Source organism: Oncorhynchus masou, chromosome 17, assembly GCF_036934945.1.
Source record: "Oncorhynchus masou masou isolate Uvic2021 chromosome 17, UVic_Omas_1.1, whole genome shotgun sequence".
Classification (NCBI taxonomy): Eukaryota; Metazoa; Chordata; class Actinopteri; order Salmoniformes; family Salmonidae; genus Oncorhynchus; species Oncorhynchus masou.
In genome coordinates, this window is record NC_088228.1 from 2,429,593 (window position 1) to 2,454,600 (window position 25,008).

The 25,008-nt window shown below is 47.6% G+C and overlaps 1 protein-coding gene across 1 annotated transcript in view; it reads right to left on the reverse strand.

Annotated features, from left to right (window-relative positions):
- Positions 1-15,463, reverse strand: part of LOC135558080 (ubiquitin carboxyl-terminal hydrolase 33-like) — a 62,950-nt gene extending 47,487 nt beyond the window's left edge. The window contains 6 exon segments of the mRNA XM_064991830.1: positions 247-355; positions 925-1,074; positions 3,283-3,345; positions 3,529-3,582; positions 3,956-4,061; positions 15,298-15,463. Of these exon segments, the coding sequence (XP_064847902.1) occupies positions 247-355; positions 925-1,074; positions 3,283-3,345; positions 3,529-3,582; positions 3,956-4,039 (460 nt within the window). The 5' untranslated portion in view covers positions 4,040-4,061; positions 15,298-15,463.
- Positions 15,464-25,008: the final 9,545 nt, after the last annotated feature.

Consider the following 25,008-nt stretch of genomic DNA (forward strand, 5'->3'; position numbering starts at 1 on the left):
CGAAGATAAAAGACCTGAAAATTAAACTTAAGAACGGGAAGCATAGAATTAGAACACATAGAACAGATCTATCGCTTCTTAGACTGGCTTTCAAAGAGAATGGCAGATCTATAACACACATTTCTACGTGAATTTGGTCAGGGTCGCCCAAATATGGACATATTGCAGCTTTAAATACAAATAAAAAGGTAAGAATGCAGACATGTCACATTGTGTAAACACAGGGCCTCAACATGATGCTGTTACCTCTGGGGCGGAGCTCGTCCTCCTCCTCCTCGGTCTCCATGCCCAGGTCTTCACAGCCACCAGTAGGGGGCAGTCTCAGAGAGGTGGAGCGGCCCAAACACCCTGCTACCTTCCTGGGGGACAGAAGAACCCAATTAGAACCATAAGCGTCGAAACAGTGACCTATCACAGCAGCGTGAGGCGACAACAGTGGAACCACCTGCATTTTACGTAGAGAAAGAAAACAACGTTACACAACTGAATGATTATGGACTTTAAACATGGTCTCAAAGGATGTGAAATAATTATCAACAATGACTGAATCTGTACAGTGTTCATGTTATAGGTTGATTTGGTCGGGGTTGTGGCTTTAGCTAGACAACCATTTCAATAATGACTTAGTGCTTTAAGATTCAGTCATTAATTAGTCAAGTGGCTGTTCCACTGGATCAAGGTATCAGTCAATCAATCAATCAATTCAGTATCAGTCAATCAATCAATCAATTCAGGTATCAATCAGTTAATCTAGGTATCAATCAATCTAGGTATCAATCAATCAAAATGAATTCAGGGATCGATCTATCAATTACTCAATGACTGCATCAATGAATGTATCAATCAATCAACCGACCGACCAATCAATTGACCAACCAATCGGCATATCAACCAACCAAAGTTGGTTTCAGAGCATAACATTACCTGTGTGTTGGTGAGAGGTGAAGCGAGGGTCTTGGTGCTGGGGACAGGGCAGTGAGGGCCCAGTTTTCGCTCCAGGAACACCTCTTTCCCACAGGCATAACACCACACCCTCAGAGTGGTCAGGTTCACGGTCAGGTTGTGCCCAGTCTCCTGTTATAGAGAGGTTATAAACATGTTAATGTTTCTAGATATTTATAAGGTGTAATAGAATGTATAAAGGTGGTATAAGCAAGCAAACAAATACAGTATATTGTTGTTGTTGACAGACACACAGACAGGTCAGACAGACAGACAGACAGACAGAGGTCAGACACGGGGTCAGACATTATTCATGTGTCTGCATTACTGTTGGTAGAAAGGGGCAAGGATGACAACACCCACCCCTAAGGAGCAGAGCTTCAGTGTGTAGACAGAATCTGTCAGGACTGAAAGGGATGAGTGAGTTAACTGCCTTGTTCAGGGGCAGCACGACAGATTTTTACCTTGACAGCTCAGGGGATTCGATGTAGCAACCTTTCAGTTACTGGCCTAACGCTCTAACACTAGGACACCTGCCATCCCTGGAGGTGGTTTCGGGGTTTTTCACTGGCTATTTGGACCTATAAGGATTGGGAGAAGGCTGCTTAAACGTCTTCGCCAGGACTAACCGTGACCACATGGACCGGGGAGGGGCTTTGGCCTGAGGGTAGAGTGGAAAATCCTTCTGTGGGGGTAGAGGAGGAAAATTTTCGGGGGTAGAGACACCTGGAAATCCTTCTGCGGGGTAGAGACTAGACCTGAAAATCCTTCTGTGAGGGTAGAGACTAGAGACTAGACCTGAAAATCCTTCTGTGGGGGTAGAGACCTGAAAATCCTTCTGTGGGGGTAGAGACTAGACCTGAAAATCCTTCTGTGGGGGTAGAGACTAGACCTGAAAATCCTTCTGTGGGGGTAGAGACTAGACCTGAAAATCCTTCTGTGAGGGTAGAGACTAGACCTGAAAATCCTTCTGTGGGGGTAGAGACTAGACCTGACCTAGACCTGAAAATCCTTCTGGGGGTAGAGGACCTGAAAATCCTTCTGTGGGGGTAGAGACTAGGAAAATCCTTCTGTGGGGGTTAGACCTGGAAATCCTTCTGTGAGACGGAGGTAGAGACTAGAGAAAACCTAGAAAATCCTTCTGTGGGGGTAGAGACTAGACCTGAAAATCCTTCTGTGGGGGTAGAGACTAGACCTGAGAAAATCCTTCTGTGGGGGTAGAGACTAGACCTGAAAATCCTTCTGCGGGGGTAGAGACTAGACCTGAAAATCCTTCTGTGGGGGTAGAGACTAGACCTGAAAATCCTTCTGTGGGGGTAGAGACTAGACCTGAAAATCCTTCTGCGGAGGTAGAGACTAGACCTGAAAATCCTTCTGTGGGGGTAGAGACGAAACAGGAAATCCTCATTTCTAACACTGTTGAGCGTAAAAACCCAGCAGTGTTGCAGTTCTTGACACAAACTGGTGCAACTGCCACGAACTACCATACCCCCTTCAAAAGGTTGACAATATTTTGTCTTGCCCATTCACCCTCTGAATGAAACAAATACACAATCCATGTCTCAAGGATTAAAAATCCTAATGTTTATAATGTTTTATACACTCATGTGCTGCAATAGGAACTGGGACTCTCGTCTCCTCCAACATCTCTCTCTAGGAACTGGGACTCTCGTCTCCTCCAACATCCCTCTCTAGGACCTGGGACTCTCATCTCCTCCAACATCCCTCTCTAGGACCTGGGACTCTCGTCTCCTCCAACATCCCTCTCTAGGACCTGGGGACATCCCTCTCTAGGACCTGGGACTCGTCTCCTCCAACATCCCTCTCTAGGAACCGGGACTCGTCTCCTCCAACATCCCTCTCTAGGACCTGGGACTCTCGTCTCCTCCAACATCCCTCTCTAGGAACCGGGACTCTCGTCTCCTCCAACATCCCTCTCTAGGACCTGGGAACCGGGACTCTCGTCTCCTCCAAACTCCCTTTCACCTCTCCAACATCCCCCAACATCCCTCTCTAGGAACCGGGACTCTCGTCTCCCCAAAATCCTCCAACATCCCTCCAACATCCCTCTCTAGGAACCGGGGACATCTCGTCTCTCCTCCAACATAGGACCTGGGACTCCTCCTCATCCCTCTCTAGGAACCGGGACTCTCGTCTCCTCCAACATCCCCTCTAGGAACCGGGGACTCTCGCCTCCTCCCGCATCACACCTCTTTTCTCATTATCTTCTGAACCATCCTGAATATTGATCTAGTTCTGTAGGTGTCTCCTGAACCATCCTGAATATTGATCTAGTCCTGTAGCTATATGTGGGAGTTGTAGAGGTCAAGGGTCACTCACCTGTGAGTGGATGGTGCTGTGGTCAGTGTGAGATTCTCCACAGCCCACATACACACAGCCGTTCTACAAACACAGAAAACAATGGATTTATATAACAGTCAATTTGCATGAGGCCAAAATGGTAAATCACAACTTTCTAAATAAAAGTCCCAACGAGTTACAAAACAAACATGACAAATAAAAGTCCCAACGAGTTACAAAACATGACAAAATAAAAGTCCCAACGAGTTACAACTTTTCACTCACCTCCAGACACGCCCAAAGATTCGGTCCTCCAACTTTGCAGTCTTGGCACTGGCCCTTGAAACACAAACAAACATAACCAACTAGCTCCAGTGACCAGGCCGGTGAGACAACGAAATAATCCCAGACAGACAGCAGCTAAAACAACAGTAACATGATAGAGCAAGGCCTTCTCCAATGACAACATCCTCATTTCTTGGAAAACATCCAGGTCTTGGACATTTAATCATGGTTTCTATTTCAGCGAATGCTATTAGATAATGATAAAGATAGTTAGCTAGCCTAGTTAACGTCTATTAGATAATGATAGTTAGCTAGCCTAGTTAACGTCTATTAGATAATGATAGTTTAGCAAGCCTAGTTAACGTCTATTAGATAATGATAAAGATAGTTTAGCTAGCCTAGTTAACGTCAGGACAGGTGGACTCACATGAGACTTGAGGATGAGCTCTTCCTTGGTGATCTCTCCAACACACTGTAGATGGGGACAGTCACTGCTAGAACACACAGGCATCACTCACCTGCACCTCACCTGTCTGAGGGGGGAGAGAGGTAAACACACAGCCATGGGCATTCAAGCAGTGACATTAGTTAAGATCAACAAGTAAAAAGAGTGCCGATGTGGACAACAATAGACAATCCACTATTGTTCATGTCCTCCTAAACCAGCTAGGACCACAACAGGAAACCTGAAATACTGTTAATGAATCAAGAAAACACCAAGCTGTCCGCCTGCCTGCCTGCCAGCCAGTCAATCAAACACCAAGCTGTCCGCCTGCCTGCCCGCCTATCAAACACCAATCAAACACCAAGCTGTCCGCCTGCCTGCCCGCCTATCAAACACAAGCTGTCCGCCTGCCTGCCCCCTATCAAACACCAAGCTCCGCCCTGCCCGCCTATCAAACACCAAGCTGTCCGCCTGCCTGCCCGCCAGCCAGCCAGTCAATCAAACACCAAGCTGTCCGCCTGCCTGCCAGTCAATCAAACACCAAGCTGTCCGCCCGCCAGCCAGTCAATCAAACACCAAGCTGTCCGCCTGCCTGCCAGTCAATCAAACACCAAGCTGTCCGCCTGCCTGCCTGCCCGCCAGCCAGTCAATCAAACACCAAGCTGTCCGCCTGCCTGCCCGCCAGCCAGTCAATCAAACAAGCTGTCCGCCTGCCTGCCCGCCTATCAAACACCAAGCTGTCCGCCTGCCTGCCCGCCAGCCAGTCAATCAAACACCAAGCTGTCCGCCTGCCTGCCCGCCAGCCAGTCAATCAAACACCAAGCTGTCCGCCTGCCTGCCCGCCAGACAGTCAATCAAACACCAAGCTGTCCGCCTGCCTGCCCGCCAGCCAGTCAATCAAACACCAAGCTGTCCGCCTGCCTGCCCGCCAGCCAGTCAATCAAACACCAAGCTGTCCGCCTGCCTGCCCGCCAGCCAGTCAATAGCTGTCCGCCTGCCTGCCCGCCAGCCAGTCAATCAAACACCAAGCTGTCCGCCTGCCTGCCCGCCAGCCAGTCAATCAAACACCAAGCTGTCCGCCTGCCTGCCCGCCAGCCAGTCAATCAAACACCAAGCTGTCCGCCTGCCCGCCTGCCAGCCAGTCAATCAAACACAAGCTGTCCGCCTGCCTGCCCGCCAGCCAGTCAATCAAACACCAAGCTGTCCGCCTGCCTGCCCGCCAGCCAGTCAATCAAACACCAAGCTGTCCGCCTGCCTGCCCGCCAGCCAGTCAATCAAACACCAAGCTGTCCGCCTGCCTGCCCGCCTGCCAGTCAATCAAACACCAAGCTGTCCGCCTGCCTGCCCGCCAGCCAGTCAATCAAACACCAAGCTGTCCGCCTGCCTGCCCGCCAGCCAGTCAATCAAACACCAAGCTGTCCGCCTGCCTGCCTGCCTATCAAACACCAAGCTGTCCGCCTGCCTGCCTGCCAGCCAGTCAATCAAACACCAAGCTGTCCGCCCTGCCTGCCTGCCAGCCAGTCAATCAAACACCAAGCTGTCCGCCTGCCAGCCTGCCTATCAAACACCAAGCTGTCCGCCTGCCTGCCTGCCAGCCAGTCAATCAAACACCAAGCTGTCCGCCTGCCTGCCTGCCAGCCAGTCAATCAAACACCAAGCTGTCCGCCTGCCTGCCTGCCAGCCAGTCAATCAAACACCAAGCTGTCCGCCTGCCTGCCTGCCAGCCAGTCAATCAAACACCAAGCTGTCCGCCTGCCTGCCTGCCAGCCAGTCAATCAAGCTGTCCGCCTGCCTGCCTGCCAGCCAGTCAATCAAACACCAAGCTGTCCGCCTGCCTGCCAGCCAGTCAATCAAACACCAAGCTGTCCGCCTGCCTGCCTGCCAGCCAGTCAATCAAACACCAAGCTGTCCGCCTGCCTGCCTGCCAGCCAGTCAATCAAACACCAAGCTGTCCGCCTGCCAGCCAGTCAATCAAACACCAAGCTGTCCGCCTGCCAGCCAGTCAATCAAACACCAAGCTGTCCGCCTGCCAGCCAGTCAATCAAACACCAAGCTTTCCCGCCTGCCAGCCAGTCAATCAAACACCAAGCTGTCCGCCTGCCAGCCAGTCAATCAAACACCAAGCTGTCCGCCTGCCTGCCCGCCTATCAAACACCAAGCTGTCCGCCTGCCTGCCCGCCAGCCAGTCAATCAAACACCAAGCTGTCCGCCTGCCTGCCCGCCAGCCAGTCAATCAAACACCAAGCTGTCCGCCTGCCTGCCCGCCAGCCAGTCAATCAAACACCAAGCTGTCCGCCTGCCTGCCCGCCAGCCAGTCAATCAAACACCAAGCTGTCCGCCTGCCTGCCCGCCCAGCCAGTCAATCAAACACCAAGCTGTCCGCCTGCCTGCCCGCCTGCCAGTCAATCAAACACCAAGCTGTCCGCCTGCCTGCCCGCCAGCCAGTCAATCAAACACCAAGCTGTCCGCCTGCCTGCCCGCCAGCCAGTCAATCAAACACCAAGCTGTCCGCCTGCCTGCCTGCCTATCAAACACCAAAGCCAGTCAATCAAACACCAAGCTGTCCGCCTGCCTGCCTGCCAGCCAGTCAATCAAACACCAAGCTGTCCGCCTGCCAGCCTGCCTATCAAACACCAAGCTGTCCGCCTGCCTGCCTGCCAGCCAGTCAATCAAACACCAAGCTGCCAGCCAGTCCGCCTGCCTGCCTGCCAGCCAGTCAATCAAACACCAAGCTGTCCGCCTGCCTGCCTGCCAGCCAGTCAATCAAACACCAAGCTGTCCGCCTGCCTGCCTGCCAGCCAGTCAATCAAACACCAAGCTGTCCGCCTGCCTGCCTGCCAGCCAGTCAATCAAACACCAAGCTGTCCGCCTGCCTGCCTGCCAGCCAGTCAATCAAACACCAAGCTGTCGCCTGCCTGCCTGCCAGCCAGTCAATGCTGTCCGCCTGCCTGCCTGCCAGCCAGTCAATCAAACACCAAGCTGTCCGCCTGCCTGCCTGCCAGCCAGTCAATCAAACACCAAGCTGTCCGCCTGCCAGCCAGTCAATCAAACACCAAGCTGTCCGTGCCAGCCAGTCAATCAAACACCAAGCTGTCCGCCTGCCAGCCAGTCAATCAAACACCAAGCTTTCCGCCTGCCAGCCAGTCAATCAAACACCAAGCTGTCCGCCTGCCAGCCAGTCAATCAAACACCAAGCTGTCCGCCTGCCTGCCCGCCTATCAAACACCAAGCTGTCCGCCTGCCTGCCCGCCAGCCAGTCAATCAAACACCAAGCTGTCCGCCTGCCTGCCCGCCAGCCAGTCAATCAAACACCAAGCTGTCCGCCTGCCTGCCCGCCAGCCAGTCAATCAAACACCAAGCTGTCCGCCTGCCTGCCCGCCAGCCAGTCAATCAAACACCAAGCTGTCCGCCTGCCTGCCCCCAGCCAGTCAATCAAACACCAAGCTGTCCGCCTGCCTGCCCGCCAGCCAGTCAATCAAACACCAAGCTGTCCGCCTGCCTGCCCGCCAGCCAGTCAATCAAACACCAAGCTGTCCGCCTGCCTGCCCGTCAATCAAACACCAAGCTGTCCGCCTGCCTGCCCGCCAGCCAGTCAATCAAACACCAAGCTGTCCGCCTGCCTGCCCGCCAGCCAGTCAATCAAACACCAAGCTGTCCGCCTGCCTGCCCGCCAGCCAGTCAATCAAACACCAAGCTGTCCGCCTGCCTGCCTGCCTATCAAACACCAAGCTGTCCGCCTGCCTGCCAGCCAGCCAGTCAATCAAACACCAAGCTGTCCGCCTGCCTGCCTGCCAGCCAGCCAGTCAATCAAACACCAAGCTGTCCGCCTGCCTGCCTGCCAGCCAGCCAGTCAATCAAACACCAAGCTGTCCGCCTGCCTGCCTGCCAGCCAGTCAATCAAACACCAAGCTGTCCGCCTGCCTGCCTGCCAGCCAGTCAATCAAACATGCCAGTCAATCAAACACCAAGCTGTCCGCCTGCCTGCCTGCCAGCCAGTCAATCAAACACCAAGCTGTCCGCCTGCCTGCCTGCCAGCCAGTCAATCAAACACCAAGCTGTCCGCCTGCCTGCCTGCCAGCCAGTCAATCAAACACCAAGCTGTCCGCCTGCCTGCCTGCCAGCCAGTCAATCAAACACCAAGCTGTCCGCCTGCCAGCCAGTCAATCAAACACCAAGCTGTCCGCCTGCCAGCCAGTCAATCAAACACCAAGCTGTCCGCCTGCCAGCCAGTCAATCAAACACCAAGCTGTCCGCCTGCCAGCCAGTCAATCAAACACCAAGCTGTCCGCCTGCCAGCCAGTCAATCAAACACCAAGCTTTCCGCCTGCCAGCCAGTCAATCAAACACCAAGCTGTCCGCCTGCCAGCCAGTCAATCAAACACCAAGCTGTCCGCCTGCCTGCCAATCAAACACCAAGCTGTCTGCCTGCCTGCCAGCCAGTCAATCAAACACCAAGCTGTCCGCCTGCCTGCCTGCCAGCCAGTCAATCAAACACCAAGCTGTCCGCCTGCATGCCTGCCAGCCAGTCAATCAAACACCAAGCTGTTGCCTGCCTGCCAGCCAGTCAATCAAACACAGTCAATCAAACAGCTGTCCGCCTGCCTGCCTGCCCGCCAGTCAATCAAATGGCCTGCCTGCCCGCCAGTCAATCAAACACCAAGCTGTCCGCCTGCCTGCCTGCCTGCCAGCCAGTCAATCAAACACCAACTGTCCGCCTGCCTGCCTGCCAGCCAGTCAATCAAACACCAAGCTGTCCGCCTGCCTGCCTGCCAGCCAGTCAATCAAACACCAAGCTGTCCGCCTGCCTGCCTGCCAGCCAGTCAATCAAACACCAAGCTGTCTGTCTGCTTGTCACCTTTGGAACCGGAGGCTCCAGACAGCATAACTGGTTTTTTCAGTCACCGCACAACTTCCTCCTCTCATCTCTCAGAGAGAGATATTATCCGTAGGCCCTATGATCTCCCGTTAGTACTAATGGGGTTAGAGACCTGACAACCTTAATCTCTGACTAGTTGTGAGGACTAAATAGACAGTCCAAAATACACATATCATCATATGAGCAAATTAGTTTTGATCAATCATGGAAATAAAATAGTGTTGAAAATATTTTGTCTCAACAGTTAAAAAAGAAGATTGAGGCCAGGGTATAGAAGAAGCAATACTCCACTGAATCGATGTGCACCAATCCCTACGGTATAGCATACCCTTAGACTAGGTGGTGTCTGTCATATGGGGTCCTTCTCTCTCAGACAGACAGACAGAACCTAACAAAGCAAAACAAGAAAACTCATTCATTACTGGTTCAGTCAGACAAGAATTGGAGCAAATTTCATACGCACAAGTACAAAAAAAATCTACAAGACAACAGTCCACACCTTCGCCAGGACCCTGAAGGACGTCACCCTCAACCGTAGTCCCAACACCTCACACAGGAGCAACACACCAGCGAGACGCCGGGCCCAGACCAGCGAGATCCCATCCCAGAGGACCTGCACCAAAAGGACCAGACCACATCCCCACCAACCTAGACCCCCTCAAACAAACCCTGGCCACACCCTTTATAGGTGATCTGCCTTGCCTCTGGTAGTCCCATCCACCACACTACCAGGTGGGTGGTATAGAGGAGACGGACCCACTGGTTGTCCTCTAGGTTACAGAGAGCTGGTAGTCCCATCCACCACACTACCAGGTGGGTGGTATAGAGATGGAGACGGAGTCCCATCCACCACACTGGTAGAGGAGATGTCCTCTAGGTTACAGAGAGCTGGTAGTCCCATCCACCACACTACCAGGTGGGTGGTATAGAGGAGATGGAACCACTGGTTGTCCTCTAGGTTACAGAGAGCTGGTAATCCCATCCACCACACTACCAGGTGGGTGGTATAGAGGAGATGGACCCACTGGTTGCCCTCTAGGTTACAGAGAGCTGGTAGTCCCATCCACCAAACTACCAGGTGGGTGGTATAGAGGAGATGGACCCACTGGTTGCCCTCTAGGTTACAGATACTGTTGAAGTTGGAAGTTTACGTGCACTTAGGTTGGAGTCATTAAAACTCGTTTTTCAACCACTCCACAAATGTCTTGTTAACAAACTATAGTTTTGGCAAGTCGGTTAGGACATCTACTTTGTGCATGACACAAGTAATTTTTCCAACAATTGACAGATTATTTCATTTATAATTCAATGTATCACAATTCCAGTGGGCCAGAAGTTAACTACACGAAGTTGACTGTGCCTTCAAACAGCTTGGAAAATTCAAGAAAATGATGTAATGGCTTTAGAAGCTTCTGATAGGCTAATTAACATAATTTGAGTCAATTTGAGGTGCACCTGTGGATGTATTTCAAGGCCCACCTTCAAACTCAGTGCCTCTTTGCTTGACATCATGGGAAAATCAAAAGAAATCAACCAAGACCTCAGAAAATAAATTGTAGACCTCCACAAGTCTGGTTCGTCTTTGGGAGCCATTTCCAAACGCCTGAAGGTACCACATTCATCTGTACAAACAATAGTATAAACACCATTGGACCACGCAGCCGTCATACCGCTCAGGAAGGAGATGCGTTCTGTCTCCTAGAGATGAACATACTTTGTGCAAATCAATCCCAGAACAACAGCAAAGGACATTGTGAAGATGCTGGAGGAAACATGTACAAAAGTATCTATATCCACAGTAAAACGAGTCCTATATCAACACAACCTGAAAGGCCGCTCAGCAACTGATAAAGGGTATGCACAGACAGAAGGAGCAGCTAGCAGAGCCCTGACAGAGACTGATAAAGGGTATGCAGACAGAGAAGGAGCAGCTAGCAGAGCCCTGACAGAGACTGATAAAGGGTATGCACAGACAGAAGGAGCAGCTAGCAGAGCCCTGAGACTGATAAAGGGTATGCACAGACAGAGAAGGAGCAGCTAGCAGAGCCCTGAGACTGATAAAGGGTATAGCAGAGCCCTGACAGAGACTGATAAAGGGTATGCAGACAGAGAAGGAGCAGCTAGCAGAGCCCTGACAGAGACTGATAAAGGGTATGCACAGACAGAAGGAGCAGCTAGCAGAGCCCTGACAGAGACTGATAAAGGGTATGCAGACAGAGAAGGAGCAGTAGCAGAGCCCTGCAGACAGGAAGACAGAAGGAGCAGCTAGCAGAGCCCTGACAGAGACTGATAAAGGGTATGCAGACAGAGAAGGAGCAGCTAGCAGAGCCCAGACAGAAGGAGACTAGCAGAACCCTGACAGAGACTGGGTATGCACAGACAGAAGGAGCAGCTAGCAGAGCCCTGACACAGACTGATAAAGGGTATGCAGACAGAAGGAGCAGCTAGCAGAGCCCTGACAGAGACTGATAAAGGGTATGCACAGACAGAAGGAGCATAGCAGAGCCCTGAGACTGATAAAGGGTATGCAGACAGAGAAGGAGCAGCAGCTAGCAGAGCCCTGACAGAGACTGATAAAGGGTATGCACAGACAGAAGGAGCAGCTAGCAGAGCCCTGACAGAGACTGATAAAGGGTATGCACAGACAGAAGGAGCATGCAGACAGAGAAGGAGCAGCTAGCAGAGCCCTGACAGAGACTGATAAAGGGTATGCACAGACAGAGAAGGAGCAGCTAGCAGAGCCCTGACAGAGACTGATAAAGGGTATGCAGACAGAGAAGGAGCAGCTAGCAGAGCCCTGACAGAGACTGATAAAGGGTATGCAGACAGAAGGAGAAGGAGCAGACACAGACTGATAAAGGGAGCCCTGACAGAGACTGATAAAGGGTATGCACAGACAGAGAAGGAGCAGCTAGCAGAGCCCTGACAGAGACTGATAAAGGGTATGCACAGACAGAGAAGGAGCAGAGCCCTGACAGAGACTGATAAAGGGTATGCAGACAGAGAAGGAGCAGCTAGCAGAGCCCTGACAGAGACTGATAAAGGGTATGCACAGACAGAGAAGGAGCAGCTAGCAGAGCCCTGACAGAGACTGAAAAAGGGTATGCACAGACAGAGAAGGAGACTAGCAGAGCCCTGACAGATATGCAGACAGAGAAGGAGGCTAGCAGATGACAGAGACTGATAAAGGGTATGCACAGACAGAAGGAGCAGCTAGCAGAGCCCTGACAGAGACTGATAAAGGGTATGCTCAGACAGAAGGAGCAGCTAGCAGAGCCCTGACAGAGACTGATAAAGGGTATGCACAGACAGACAGAAGGAGCAGCTCAGACAGAGCCCTGACAGAGACTGATAAAGGGTGACAGAGACAGACAGAGAAGGAGCAGCTAGCAGAGCCCTGACAGAGACTGATAAAGGGTATGCACAGACAGAGAAGGAGCAGCTAGCAGAGCCCAGACAGAGACTGATAAAGGGTATGCAGACAGAGAAGGAGCAGCTAGCAGAGCCCTGACAGAGACTGATAAAGGGTATGCAGACAGAGAAGGAGCAGCTAACAGAGCAGCTAGAAGTGCAGTCAGATCACAAGCCTCTGGAGAGCATCATGATAAAGCCTCTCCTCAGCGCACCAAAAAGACTACAACGCATGCTCTACAACGAGACTCCAAAACTACGAGGTCAGTCTGCGATACGTTCCGGGAAAACATGTGGTGCTGGCCGACACCCTGAGCAGGTCGTACCTCACAGAACAAGACAGAGGCCCTGTGGAGGTCGAAGTGGAATCAATCAATATGATTCAATACCTGCCTGTGTCAAGTGAGAGACTGAAGGCCATCCAGAGAGCCACTGAGCTGGACCGGGAGCTCCAGACACTGAAACATGTGATCCTGCAGAAGTGGCCTGGAGTGTAATAACATGTACCCTTGGAAGTAGCCATGTATTTTCACAACAGAGATGAGCTGAGTCATTGTGCCTGCCGACCTCGGGTCAGAGATAATGCAGAGAATCTGTCTCACACATAGGAACAGAGGGATGTCTGAGAAGAGCTGGTGTCTACTGGCCAGGCATGAATGCACAGCTGAGGACAAACATGGCACCTACACTGCATGAGGGTGTGAAACATAGGAAAGAGACACAGAGGCCACGCGAAGCACCAATAGGGACTGACCTGTCCAAGTTCAACGACAGACACTACATGGCAACAGTTGATTATCTCTCCAACTTCTGGGAAGTGGACCATTTGGAGAACACACAGGCGAAAACGGTCATTCAAAAACTGAAGACATACTTTGCACGCTATGGGATACATGACATCCTGTACTCAGACAAATGGTCCCCAGTACTCTTCAGATGAGTTCAAGTTTCAGCAAGGTTCGGGACTTTAAAACATCGTCTCCAGGACAACCTGCATAGTAATGGGAAAGTGGAATCGGCAGCGAAAACAGCCAAAAGACTGATGACAAAAGCAAAGAGAGCAGGTTCTGACCCGTACCTGGCCCTGCTGGATCACAGGGATCCCCGTCACAAGGAACAGTCAGCAGCCCTGCCATGGCGCTCATGGGAAGACGTACACAGACACTACTGCTAATGACTGAAAATCTGCTGAGACCGGTGATGACAAACTGTCAGCTGGAGAAGTTCACAGAAAGACAGCAGAGACGGGCAACGTACTACGACACCTCTGCTGAGGAGCTCACAGAGCTGCCAATGAGATGACAGGGTGAGAGTCCAGCCACTCACAGGACAGACAGTGGTGGCAGAGGGTCATAGCAGTCAGACCTGTGGAGCAAAGGTCCTACAAGGTGAAGACAGAACAGGGACAAGTCTTCAGGAGGAACAGGAGACCCAGCAGGGTGCGGAACACAACCTTAGAGGTGGACGCTGCACCTCAACAAGAAGATCCAGACATCTCAGGTCAAGCCCCTCCTGATGAAATAAACCCTCCTCACACAGTCTGGTAGGGCCATCCGCAGACCTCAACACCTGAAGGAATGTGTGAATGTACATTTTAAATTTTAAAACAATGTAATTGACAGTCAGATAACAATATTGATGTTACACAGGAAACGGAAACCAAACGTTAATCACCGTCTTCATGTACTGGATGTGATGGTTGACAACATGCATTGGAAAGTGCACTTAACTATTATCTTTGTCTGTCATGACTACAACACAAAGCATATTGAAACAAAATCTGTTTTGGCTTGTTGAGGTCTACAAAATGATTTGTAATAATGTTCTGTTAAGACAACCCCACATCTAACCATCTAACCAAGACAACTCCCAACTCACATTTCTTAATGAGCACTGATGAACAACGAGGCCAGATCGGGTAATTATCCTTCAACAAAACCTCCCTCAAGACGATACCTTCAACAGACGCTAATAACAGAGTTGACACCTCCTGTACTGTCTTTGATGATAGAAGACAAACTATGAATGGGCGCGCTACCAACAAGCCCCAGCATGTCAAAACAATTACTAACAATGTGGATGTAATGTATTTAGTGAAGGAAGCTACTATTCAATCATCAAAAAAGATAACACGGGGCAGACATCACATGCAGATCAGTGCGACACTCACTGCCAAGAGGCTAACGGGCAGATGGCTCGTGATATTAACTAGTTAGCCAAGAGGCTAACGGGCAGATGGCTCGTGATATTAACTAGTTAGCCAAGAGGCTAACGGGCAGATGGCTCGTGATATTAACTAGTTAGCCAAGAGGCTAACGGGCAGATGGCTCGTGATATTAACTAGTTAGCCAAGAGGCTAACGGGCAGATGCTCGTGATATTAACTAGTTAGCCAAGAGGCTAACGGGCAGATGCTCGTGATATTAACTAGTTAGCCAAGAGGCTAACGGGCTGATGGCCCCTGTGATATTAACTAGTTAGCCAAGAGGCTAACGGGCTGATGGCCCCTGTGATATTAACTAGTTAACCAAGAGGCTAACAGGCTGATGCTCGTGATATTAACTAGTTAGCCAAGAGGCTAACAGGCTGATGGCCCATGTGATATTAACTAGTTAGCCAAGTAGCTAACGGGCTGATGGCCCCTGTGATATTAACTAGTTAGCCTCTTGTCTAACGGGCAGATGGCTACTGTGATATTACTGGATGTCAGAAGGTGAATTCACCAATTTGTAAGTCGCTCTGGATAAGAGCGTCTGCTAAATGACTGAAATGTAAATGTAGTTAGCCAAGAGGCTAAACCGGTCGATATTAAATATGTTTTCGGGTCCAATTCAATTCCGATGTGTGAGAATCAAGAAAAGTTCTCGGATCAAATCGTGCTAGCTAAACAATAGTTGTATTGATGAGATCAGAATAGATGGATTGAGCTGTCATGCTAACATTAGCTAGCTAGCTAGTCACTCTAATAAAACAGCTACTTCTTCTTCTTCTCTTTTGCAGCATGAAACAAACCCGGAAAATAACCTCTTGGCTCTTACCTGCACTTTATGAAGTTACAGTTCAAAGGAACTGATCTTGAAAGTTATAAACGGCAATTAAATATGTATCTGTGACATTATTTCAAAAGTTAATGCTTTGGAAAATGTCACAGTTCCCGTTTGACCGTAACGCAAAAAAAAAACTTCCAGGTTGAAGGAAGATCCGCCTTTTGACACAACAACCGCCGTTTTCTGGTGGCGTGTGAACCGGATGTCGCTGCGCCACCTGGCGGTCAACGGTGGAATAACCTCAATCTGATTCTGCACAATCCCAGCCCAAAGCGTCCCCAACTGACTAATAAACACATGTACTTGAATTTCAAATTAACATCTGCAGGTTATTTTTTTTATCTGTAACAATTATGTTTAAATGTATTTTATTAATGCCAAAAACAACAAATAAGAGAAGGTGGATTTTATTTTCACCTTGTATTTCAGAAACGGATTCCCAAGCGCTCCACCTGACTTTTATTTTGAAACCCCTTTGCAACAGTGGCATGACCTTACTGATTGAAGATTTACTGGTATAAACTCCAGCAGCAAACATCTCTCAGGCCCAACTCTATATCGCTACCTACTGAATTAGGTGAATTCACCAATTTGTAAGTCGCTCTGGATAAGAGCGTCTGCTAAATGACTTAAATGTAATGTAAATGTACTGAAGACCTCATCTCTCAGGCCCCTAACCAACAGTAACTCAAACCGTTCAACTTAGGGACACCAAACCAACTTTCACATGTTCAGGACAGTGTTGTTGTTGACTCACTAAACCTTGAGTCCCTATGGTTAAATAAGAGTCGAGTTCAAGTCACGAATGGTTGAGTCACTATGTCTGAAGGGATTGCTAATAGCAGTGCTTGATTTGGGTGGAAGCTGTCAGGAATGACATACCAGCACCTCTCTTTTTGGGGGGAATTGATGACCAGCTCCTCTAATGCTGGTCCAGATTCACACACCGAGGCAAAAAAATGTTGATCAAAACGGAATGACGGGGGCATTCATTTCCTGATTTTCCTTTGTTCAGATTAATTTGCCGCTAGTCTGTGAATCTGTGAGTGACAGTAGTCTGTTCCAGATTGCTCAGATTGAAAATGTGTCATACCTAGGATAGAATACCTAGGAATACCTAGGATAGGATAAAGCAATCCTTCTCACCCCCCCCCCCTTAAATGATTTAGATGCACTATAGTAAAGTGGCTGTTCCACTGATGTCAGAAGGTGAATTCACCAATTTGTAAGTCGCTCTGGATAAGAGCGTCTGCTAAATGACTTAAATGTAAATGTAATGTAAATGTGTCAGCCCGGAACATGATGCGTTGTCTGTGGTTGTAGGCTGGGTTTCTGTATGATCACTTTGTGACATTAGCGGATGTAAAAAAAAATAATAAATAAAAAAGGGGATTTATAAAAACATTTGATTTGTTCCAAGTTGTCAAATGAGGGTTTGTAAGGTCATGATAAAAATCATGGAAATTAGTTTCATAATTGTTGTTAATGTAATTCATGGAAGCACACGAATTTTATCAATCGATTAAAAAAAACGACATCTCAGCCAGTCTGTGGTGTTGCAGTTCTAGCTGGTAAAATATAGCTAAACATTAATTTCCTTTTCGCCATTCCTCTGGCACTGTAGAGCCTAAATAAATATTCACCCTTAGAAAGCTGGGATTCCTTTCAATTAAACAGTAGCCATGACAACATTAAAAATGTTCAATCCCAATTGAAAAATAACCCTCCCCCAAAACATTAATATTTTAGCATTATATATATATAAACAAGTGTAGTTAGATACCTTCCTTTGAAGTAGCCTGTCTACCTTATCAATTTGATTCCTGATTTATTGAATGAGAGAATACTTTTATAAAGACAAAAGTATTTTGGCTGTAATGTTGAAAAAGCCAAGCCTGCATGCCCAGAAGCTGTCAAGATGGAGGGTTGACCACATGTGACTAACAGTGAAGTTCTATGTGGGGGGGGGGGGGGCTAAGTGCCTTGTTCAAGGGCACACTGGCGGGTGGTGGTGGGTCTACATGGGATCAGACAGCAGCTTTCCAGTGTCAATAATGCCCACCTTTTCATGTAAGCTATAATAATAGTCATGAAAATGTGTATAAACAATTAACAGTGAATGATCAGGTCTCTATAGCATAATGTCATTTGTGAATTTCGGTGAACAATCTAATGGACAAACTTCTTAGATCTTTAATTGAACCTTTATTCCTAGTGCGGCAGGTAGCCTAGTGGTTAGAGTGTAAGGGCGGTAGGGTAGCCTAGTGGTTAGAGTGTAAGGGCGGCAGGAAGCCTAGTGGTTAGAGGGTAGGGACGGTAGGTAGCCTAGTGGTGAGAGCGTAAGGGCAGTGACCGAGAGGTTGCTAAATTGAATCCCTGAGCTGACAAGGTAAAAATATGTTTGTTTTTCTGCCCCTGAACAAGGCAGTTAACCCACTGTTCCTAGGCCGTCATTGTAAATAAGAATTTGTTCCTTACTGACCTGACTTGTCAGCTTTTCTGATCCAGCAACCTTTGGGTCACTGGCCCAATGCTCTAACCACTAGGCTACCTGCTGGTCACTGGCTCAACGCTCTAACCACTAGGCTACTTGCTGGTCACTGGCCCAATGCTCTAACCACTAGGCTACCTGCTGGTCACTGACCCAATGCTCTAACCACTAGGCTACCTGCTGGTCACTGACCCAATGCTCTAACCACTAGGCTACCTGCTGGTCACTGACCCAATGCTCTAACCACTAGGCTACCTGCTGGTCACTGACCCAATGCTCTAACCACTAGGCTACCTGCTGGTCACTGGCCTAATGCTCTAACCACTAGGCTACCTGCTGGTCACTGGCCCAATGCGCTAACCACTATGCAACCTGCTGGTCCTGCCACGGCAGAAGCTACAATACCTGGGGTTTATTATGGATCCCCATTGGTTCCTGCCAAGGCAGCAGCTACTCTTCCTGGGGTTTATTATGGATCCCCATTAGTTCCTGTCAAGGCAGCAGCTACTCTTCCTAGGGTTTATTATGGATCCCCATTAGTTCCTGTCAAGGCAGCAGCTTGGTTAGTATGTTAGTATGTGTGTTAGTGTCTCTTCACAGTCCCCGCTACATAAGGTGTGTTTATCTGTTTATAAATCTGATTCTACTGCTGCATCAGTTACCAGATGTGGAGGAGAGTTCCATGTAGTCATGGCTCTGTGTAGTACTGTGGAATAGAGTTCCATGTCGTCATGGCTCTGTGTAGTACTGTGGAATAGAGTTCCATGTCGTCATGGCTCTGTGTAGTACTGTGGAATAGAGTTCCATGTCGTCATGGCTCTGTGTAGTACTGTGGAATAGAGTTCCATGTCGTCATGGCTCTGTGTAGTACTGTGGAATAGAGTTCCATGTCGTCATGGCTCTGTGTAGTACTGTGGAATAGAGTTCCATGTCGTCATGGCTCTGTGTAGTACTGTGGAATAGAGTTCCATGTAGTACTGTGGAATAGAGTTCCATGTAGTCATGGCTCTATGTGGTACTGTGGAATAGAGTTCCATGTAGTCGTGGCTCTATGTGGTACTGTGGAATAGAGTTCCATGTAGTCGTGGCTCTATGTGGTACTGTGGAATAGAGTGCCATGTAGTCGTGGCTCTATGTAGTACTGTGGAATAGAGTTCCATGTAGTCGTGGCTCTGTGTAGTACTGTGGAATAGAGTTCCATGTCGTCATGGCTCTGTGTAGTACTGTGGAATAGAGTTCCATGTAGTCATGGCTCTGTGTAGTTCTGTGGAATAGAGTTCCATGTAGTCATGGCTCTATGTAGTACTGTGGAATAGAGTTCCATGTAGTCATGGCTCTATGTGGTACTGTGGAAGAGTTCCATGTAGTCGTGGCTCTATGTAGTACTGTGGAATAGAGTGCCATGTAGTCGTGGCTCTATGTAGTACTGTGGAATAGAGTTCCATGTAGTCATGGCTCTGTGTAGTACTGTGGAATAGAGTTCCATGTCGTCATGGCTCTGTGTAGTACTGTGGAATAGAGTTCCATGTCGTCATGGCTCTGTGTAGTACTGTGGAATAGAGTTCCATGTCGTCATGGCTCTGTGTAGTACTGTGGAATAGAGTTCCATGTCGTCATGGCTCTGTGTAGTACTGTGGAATAGAGTTCCATGTAGTACTGTGGAATAGAGTTCCATGTCGTCATGGCTCTGTGTAGTACTGTGGAATAGAGTTCCATGTAGTCATGGCTCTATGTAGTACTGTGGAATAGAGTTCCATGTAGTCATGGCTCTATGTAGTACTGTGGAATAGAGTGCTATGTAGTCATGGCTCTATGTAGTACTGTGGAATAGAGTTCCATGTAGTCATGGCTCTATGTAGCACTGTGGAATAGTGTTCCATGTAGTCATGTAGTACTGTGCACCTCCCATAGTCTGTTCTGGACTTGGGGACTGTGAAGAGACCTCTGGTGGCATGTCTTGTGGGGTATGTATGGGTGTCTGAGCTGTGTGCTTGTGGATTGAACAGTGTATTCAACATGTCAATACTTCTTACAAAAACAAGTAGCGATGAAGTCATTATCTCCTCCACTTTGAGCTATGAGATTGACATGCATATTAATGTTGGCTCTCTGGGTACATTTAAGGGCAAGCCGTGCTGCCCTGTTCTGGGCCAGCTATACATTTCCCAAGTCCCTCTTTGTAGTACCTGACCACATGACTAAACAGTAGTCCAGGTGCAACAAAACTAGTTCGCTTAATTGCAGCATTTTAAATCAGTTTACTGCGTTATCATTTTCACGTTTCTTTTGCCTGCTGAACAAAAATATTAATGCAACAATTTTGACCTGCCTGAACCTGTGTTGTGTTGGTCCCATGTTTCATGAGCTGAAATAAGAGATCCCAGAAAACTTCCATAAGAAGACAAATATAAAACTTTGGTTTCCATAGCGGTTAGCATTTCACCTTTTTGATTTCCCCAGGTAGGCCAGTTAAGAACAAGTTCTCATTTACAACTGCAACCAGGCCAAGATAAAGCAAAGCAGTGAGACAAAAACACAGAGTTACAAACGTAGTCAATAACACAATAGAAAAATCTATGTACAGTGTGAGCAAATGTAGAAGAGTAGGGAGATAAGGCAATAAATAGACCCTAGTGGTGAAAATAATGACAATTTAGCATTAACACTGGAGTGATAGATGTGCAGATGATGATGTGCAAGTAGAGATACTGGGGTGCAAAAGAACAAGAGGGTAAGTAACAATATGGGGATGAGGTAGTCGGGTGGGCTATTTACAGATGGGCTGTGTACAGGTACAGTAAGCTGCTCTGACAGCTGATGCTTAAAGTTAGGGAGGGAGATATAAGACTCCAGCTTCAGTGATTTTTGCAATTTGTTCCAGCCATTGGCAGCAGAGAACTGGAAGGAAAGGCAGCCAAAGAAAGTGTTGGCTTTGGGGATGACCAGTGAAATATACCTGCTGGAGTGCGTGCTACGGGTGGGTGTTGCCATGGTGACCAGTGAGCTGAGATAAGGCCTCCCATCCACCTGACAGCTGTGGTATATCAAGAAGCTGATTTAATGACCATGCTGTTTAACAGGTGCACCTTGTGCTGGGGACAATACAGTTCCACTAAAATGTGCAGCTGTCACAGATGTCTCAGGATGTGAAGGAGCAGCAATTGGCATATTGACTGCAAGAATGTCCACCAGAGCTGTTGCCAGAGAATTGAATGTTAATTTCTCTACCATAAGCCTCCTCCATGGCAGCACGTCCAACCGGCCTCACAACATGTAACCATGCCAACCCAGGAACTCCACATCAGGCTTCTTCACCTGCGGGATTGTCTTACACCAGCCTCTCGGACAGCTGATGAAACAGAGTTTGCAGAACCAAATTATTTCTACACAAACTGTTAGTGTTATGGTATGTGCAGGCATAAGCTACAGACAACGAACACAATTGCTTTTTATTGATGGCAATTTAAATGCACAGAGATAACATGGCGAAATCCCGAGGCCCGTTGTGGTGCCATTCATAGGCCACCGTCACCTCCTGTTTCAGCGTGATAATACACTGCCCCGTGTCATAACGATCTGGACAAATCCTGGAAGCTGAAAATGTCCCAGGTCTTTCATAGCCTGCGCACTCACCAGACATGTCGCCCATTGAGCATGTTTAGGATGCTCTGGAATCAACAGCATGTCTCAGTTCCTGAACATATTCAGCAACTCCACCTGATCAACTCTATTCAGGAGGTGTCCTGCTGCACAAGGCAAATGGTTTTTAATCCAGGCCCCTACTTTATGTGACCAACAGATGCATCACTATTCTCAGTCCTGTTTATTCCATAAACTAGGGCCTAATACATTTTTCAATTGATTGATTACCTTAAGTGTAAATCTAAAAAATAAAAAAAAAGATGTATTTATATTTTGGTTCAGTATAGTTTAACACCATCTGCTCACAACAGTCAATCCGGATATAAAAATGGATATGCAAACGCTGCCAAATGTTTTAATTCATTTACAAGGTCCCACAAAAATCATCCTGTTGTCACGCTTTTGGGTATTACAAAATGCTCTCATCCTACATTAGACTATTCTCAATTGAATAATTTATTAATATGTCAAATTAGTTTCTATTTATAATGGCCGATTTTTCAAATGGCCAGGTGAAGGAGATGACTTATTCCAATAGCGGATGGAGGCCACTTACCTGCCGGTTCGTCTTTTATTTATGCGGGGTCGGCTAGATATTTCACTCCACACGTTAACCACCGTTCGAGGAGCACGCAGCTTTCTGCTGCGCGACAGGTGATATTACACCCAAACGTTGGGCCCTCCAACGTTCTTGGAGTTCTTACATTTGGGAAACAGAGTGAAATCTTTCCGGGAACATCGAGAGACGCATGTTTCTACAATTAAACATTTTCTTTAACTGTTGCCAGCCCCCCTCTGCGCACTGGTGAAAGGGATTAAGGATAAAGGAGATTGAAACGCAGTGGTGAGAGATTATGTAGCTCAAAAGGTCATATTAGCCTAAAACATTTTAAATCAATCCTATCACGAGGCTATACAAAATCAAATACATTGACTATAATTGTAGGCCAACTGAATTTATTTAATATTGGAGTATAGGCTAGACGAATTATGTACCAGAGACAACAAATACGTTTTTTTTGCTGCGTGCGTAATAAACCATAGCTGTATGAAAGCACAATAATTTAAAAACCAGGCTATTGTTTCCGGATTGAGCTCACATAGTGTACATCAAAAACGTACATACCCTGGACTCATTAGATTCATTAAAACTCGTTTTTCAACCACTCCACAAATATCGTAAAACTAAAGTTTTGGCAAGTCAGTTAGGACATCTACTTTGTGCATGACAAGTCATTTTTCCAACAATTGTTTACAGATAATTTCACTTATAATTCACTTAATCACAATTCCAGTGAATCAGAAGTTTCCATACACTAAATTGACTGTGCCTTTAAATATCTTGGAAAATTACAGAAAATCTCATGGCTTTAGAAGCTTCTGATAGGCTAATTGGAGGTGCAACTGTGTATTTCAAGGCCTACCTTCAAACTCAGTGCCTCTTTGCTTGACATCATGGGAAAATCTAAAGAAATCAGCCAAGACCTCAAAATAAAAATTGTAGACCGCCATTGGGAGCCATTTCCAAACACCTGAAGGTACCACGTTCATCTGTACAAACAATATTACGCAAGTATAAACACCGTGGGACCACACAGCCTCCATACTGTGTGATCCTAACTGACCTAAAACAGGGAATTGTCACTAGAATTAAACGTCAGGAATTATGAGAAACTGAGTTTAAATGTATTTGGCTGAAGTGTATGCATGTAAACTTCGACTTCAACATAATCCACACATAAAACAGTCAACCGAATCGTTTCCAGTCATCTCTCCTCCTTCCAGGCCTTTATATGGCAATTGGCAACTAACTTTCATCATAAGGTGTATTAGCACAACCGACCTCAGTTCCTCTTTCAATCATATGCTTCTAAAAGCCAATGAGGAGAGGCAGGACATGCAGCATGTTCTGCGCCACAAATATAATTAACTTTTATTTTAGCACCTGGCAATGCAGACGCTCGTTGGCTCACGCGAGCAATGCGGGCGCAATGATTAAATAATATATACACCACTGTTCAAAATGTAGAGGTCACTTAGAAATGTCCTTGTTTTTGAAAAGCTAATTTTGTCCATTAACATCAAATTGATCAGATATACAGTGTAGACATTGTTAATGTTGTAAATTAATATTGTAGCTGGAAACGGCTGATTTTTTAATGGAATATCTACATAGGCTTAGAGGCCCATTATCAGCAACCATCACTCCTGTGTTCCAATGGCACGTTGTGTTAGCTAATCCAAGTTTATCATTATAAAAAGGCTAATTGATAATTAGAAAACACTTTCAATTATGTTAGCACAGCCTAAAACTGTTGTGCTGATTAAATTAGCATTAAAACTGGACTAGTTTAGTATCTGGAGCATCAGCATTTGTTGGTTCTATTGCAAGCTCTCGTCAGTTGTTCTTGTTCTGAGAAATGAAGGCTATTCCATGTGAGAAATTGCCAAGAAACTGAAGATCTCCAACGCTGTGTACTACTCCCTTCATAGAACAGAGCAAACTGGCTCAAACCAGAATAGAAAGAGTGGGAGGCCCCCGGTGCACAACTGAGCAAGAGGACAAGTACATTATGTGTCTAGTTTGAGAAACAGACGCCTCACCAGTCCTCAACTGGCAGCTTCATTAAATAGTACCCGCAAAACACCAGTCTCAACGTCAACAGTGAAGAGGTGACTCGGGGATGCTGGCCTTCTAGGCAGAGTTGCAAAGAAAAAGCCATATCTCATATCTCAGACTGGCCAATAAAAAGAAAAGATTAAGATGTGCAATTCGATTGGGGGGGGGGATGTAAAACCAGAGGTTACCTTGTCTCAACGGTCACGTGGAATTTTACTGTGGTCATGACAACAGCCCTAACCACAACACCGCCTTCCCCATGGCAACCATGTCAAACTACTGATATCGTCTCTCTGAAACACATCCTGGTCCTCCGGGCTTTGTCACATCCTTCTCAGGACGGACAGGGGTGTCCAACCGCTCCTTAAAACGCAACAGCCTCGCCAACGCTATCATTCTGTGGAGTGATATTGGTGACTCACCTCAAATCCCCTCCTCGCGAGAGGAAAAATGAGTAAATATTAACTTCTCTCCAACAGACGTTTGGGATTTAATTCTTAAGAGTTTACAGGATGTTCCCGTATCACCCATAACAATGAGATAACTGGGTTTATGTAAAATAGACAAGTTGACTGTTGATAAGGAGCTAGTCTAACGGATGTGTGTGATTGGCTAATATTTTTTATTGAGGTGAGTGATAAGTCGACTGAGCCCAATGAGGTTTGAGGAGATTAGTCTTCCTGGAACACTGGGGGGGGGCACACCGGGTTGGAGCTGACCACAAGAGGGGTGAGAAACATGTCACTTCCAACGTGTTTGTGCCAAGGGACTCACCATCTGACTGTTATACATACCTCCTCTAAACCAGGTGAACCCACCCCCCAATCCAGCCTGACTCCGTCAAACCACACCCCCCAGCCTGAGCAAGCAAAACATTACAAGACAGTCAATAAGTATCTGGCTATAGAGTTGTTAACTGGAAGTATATTGTAGAGAACGACTCAAAGGG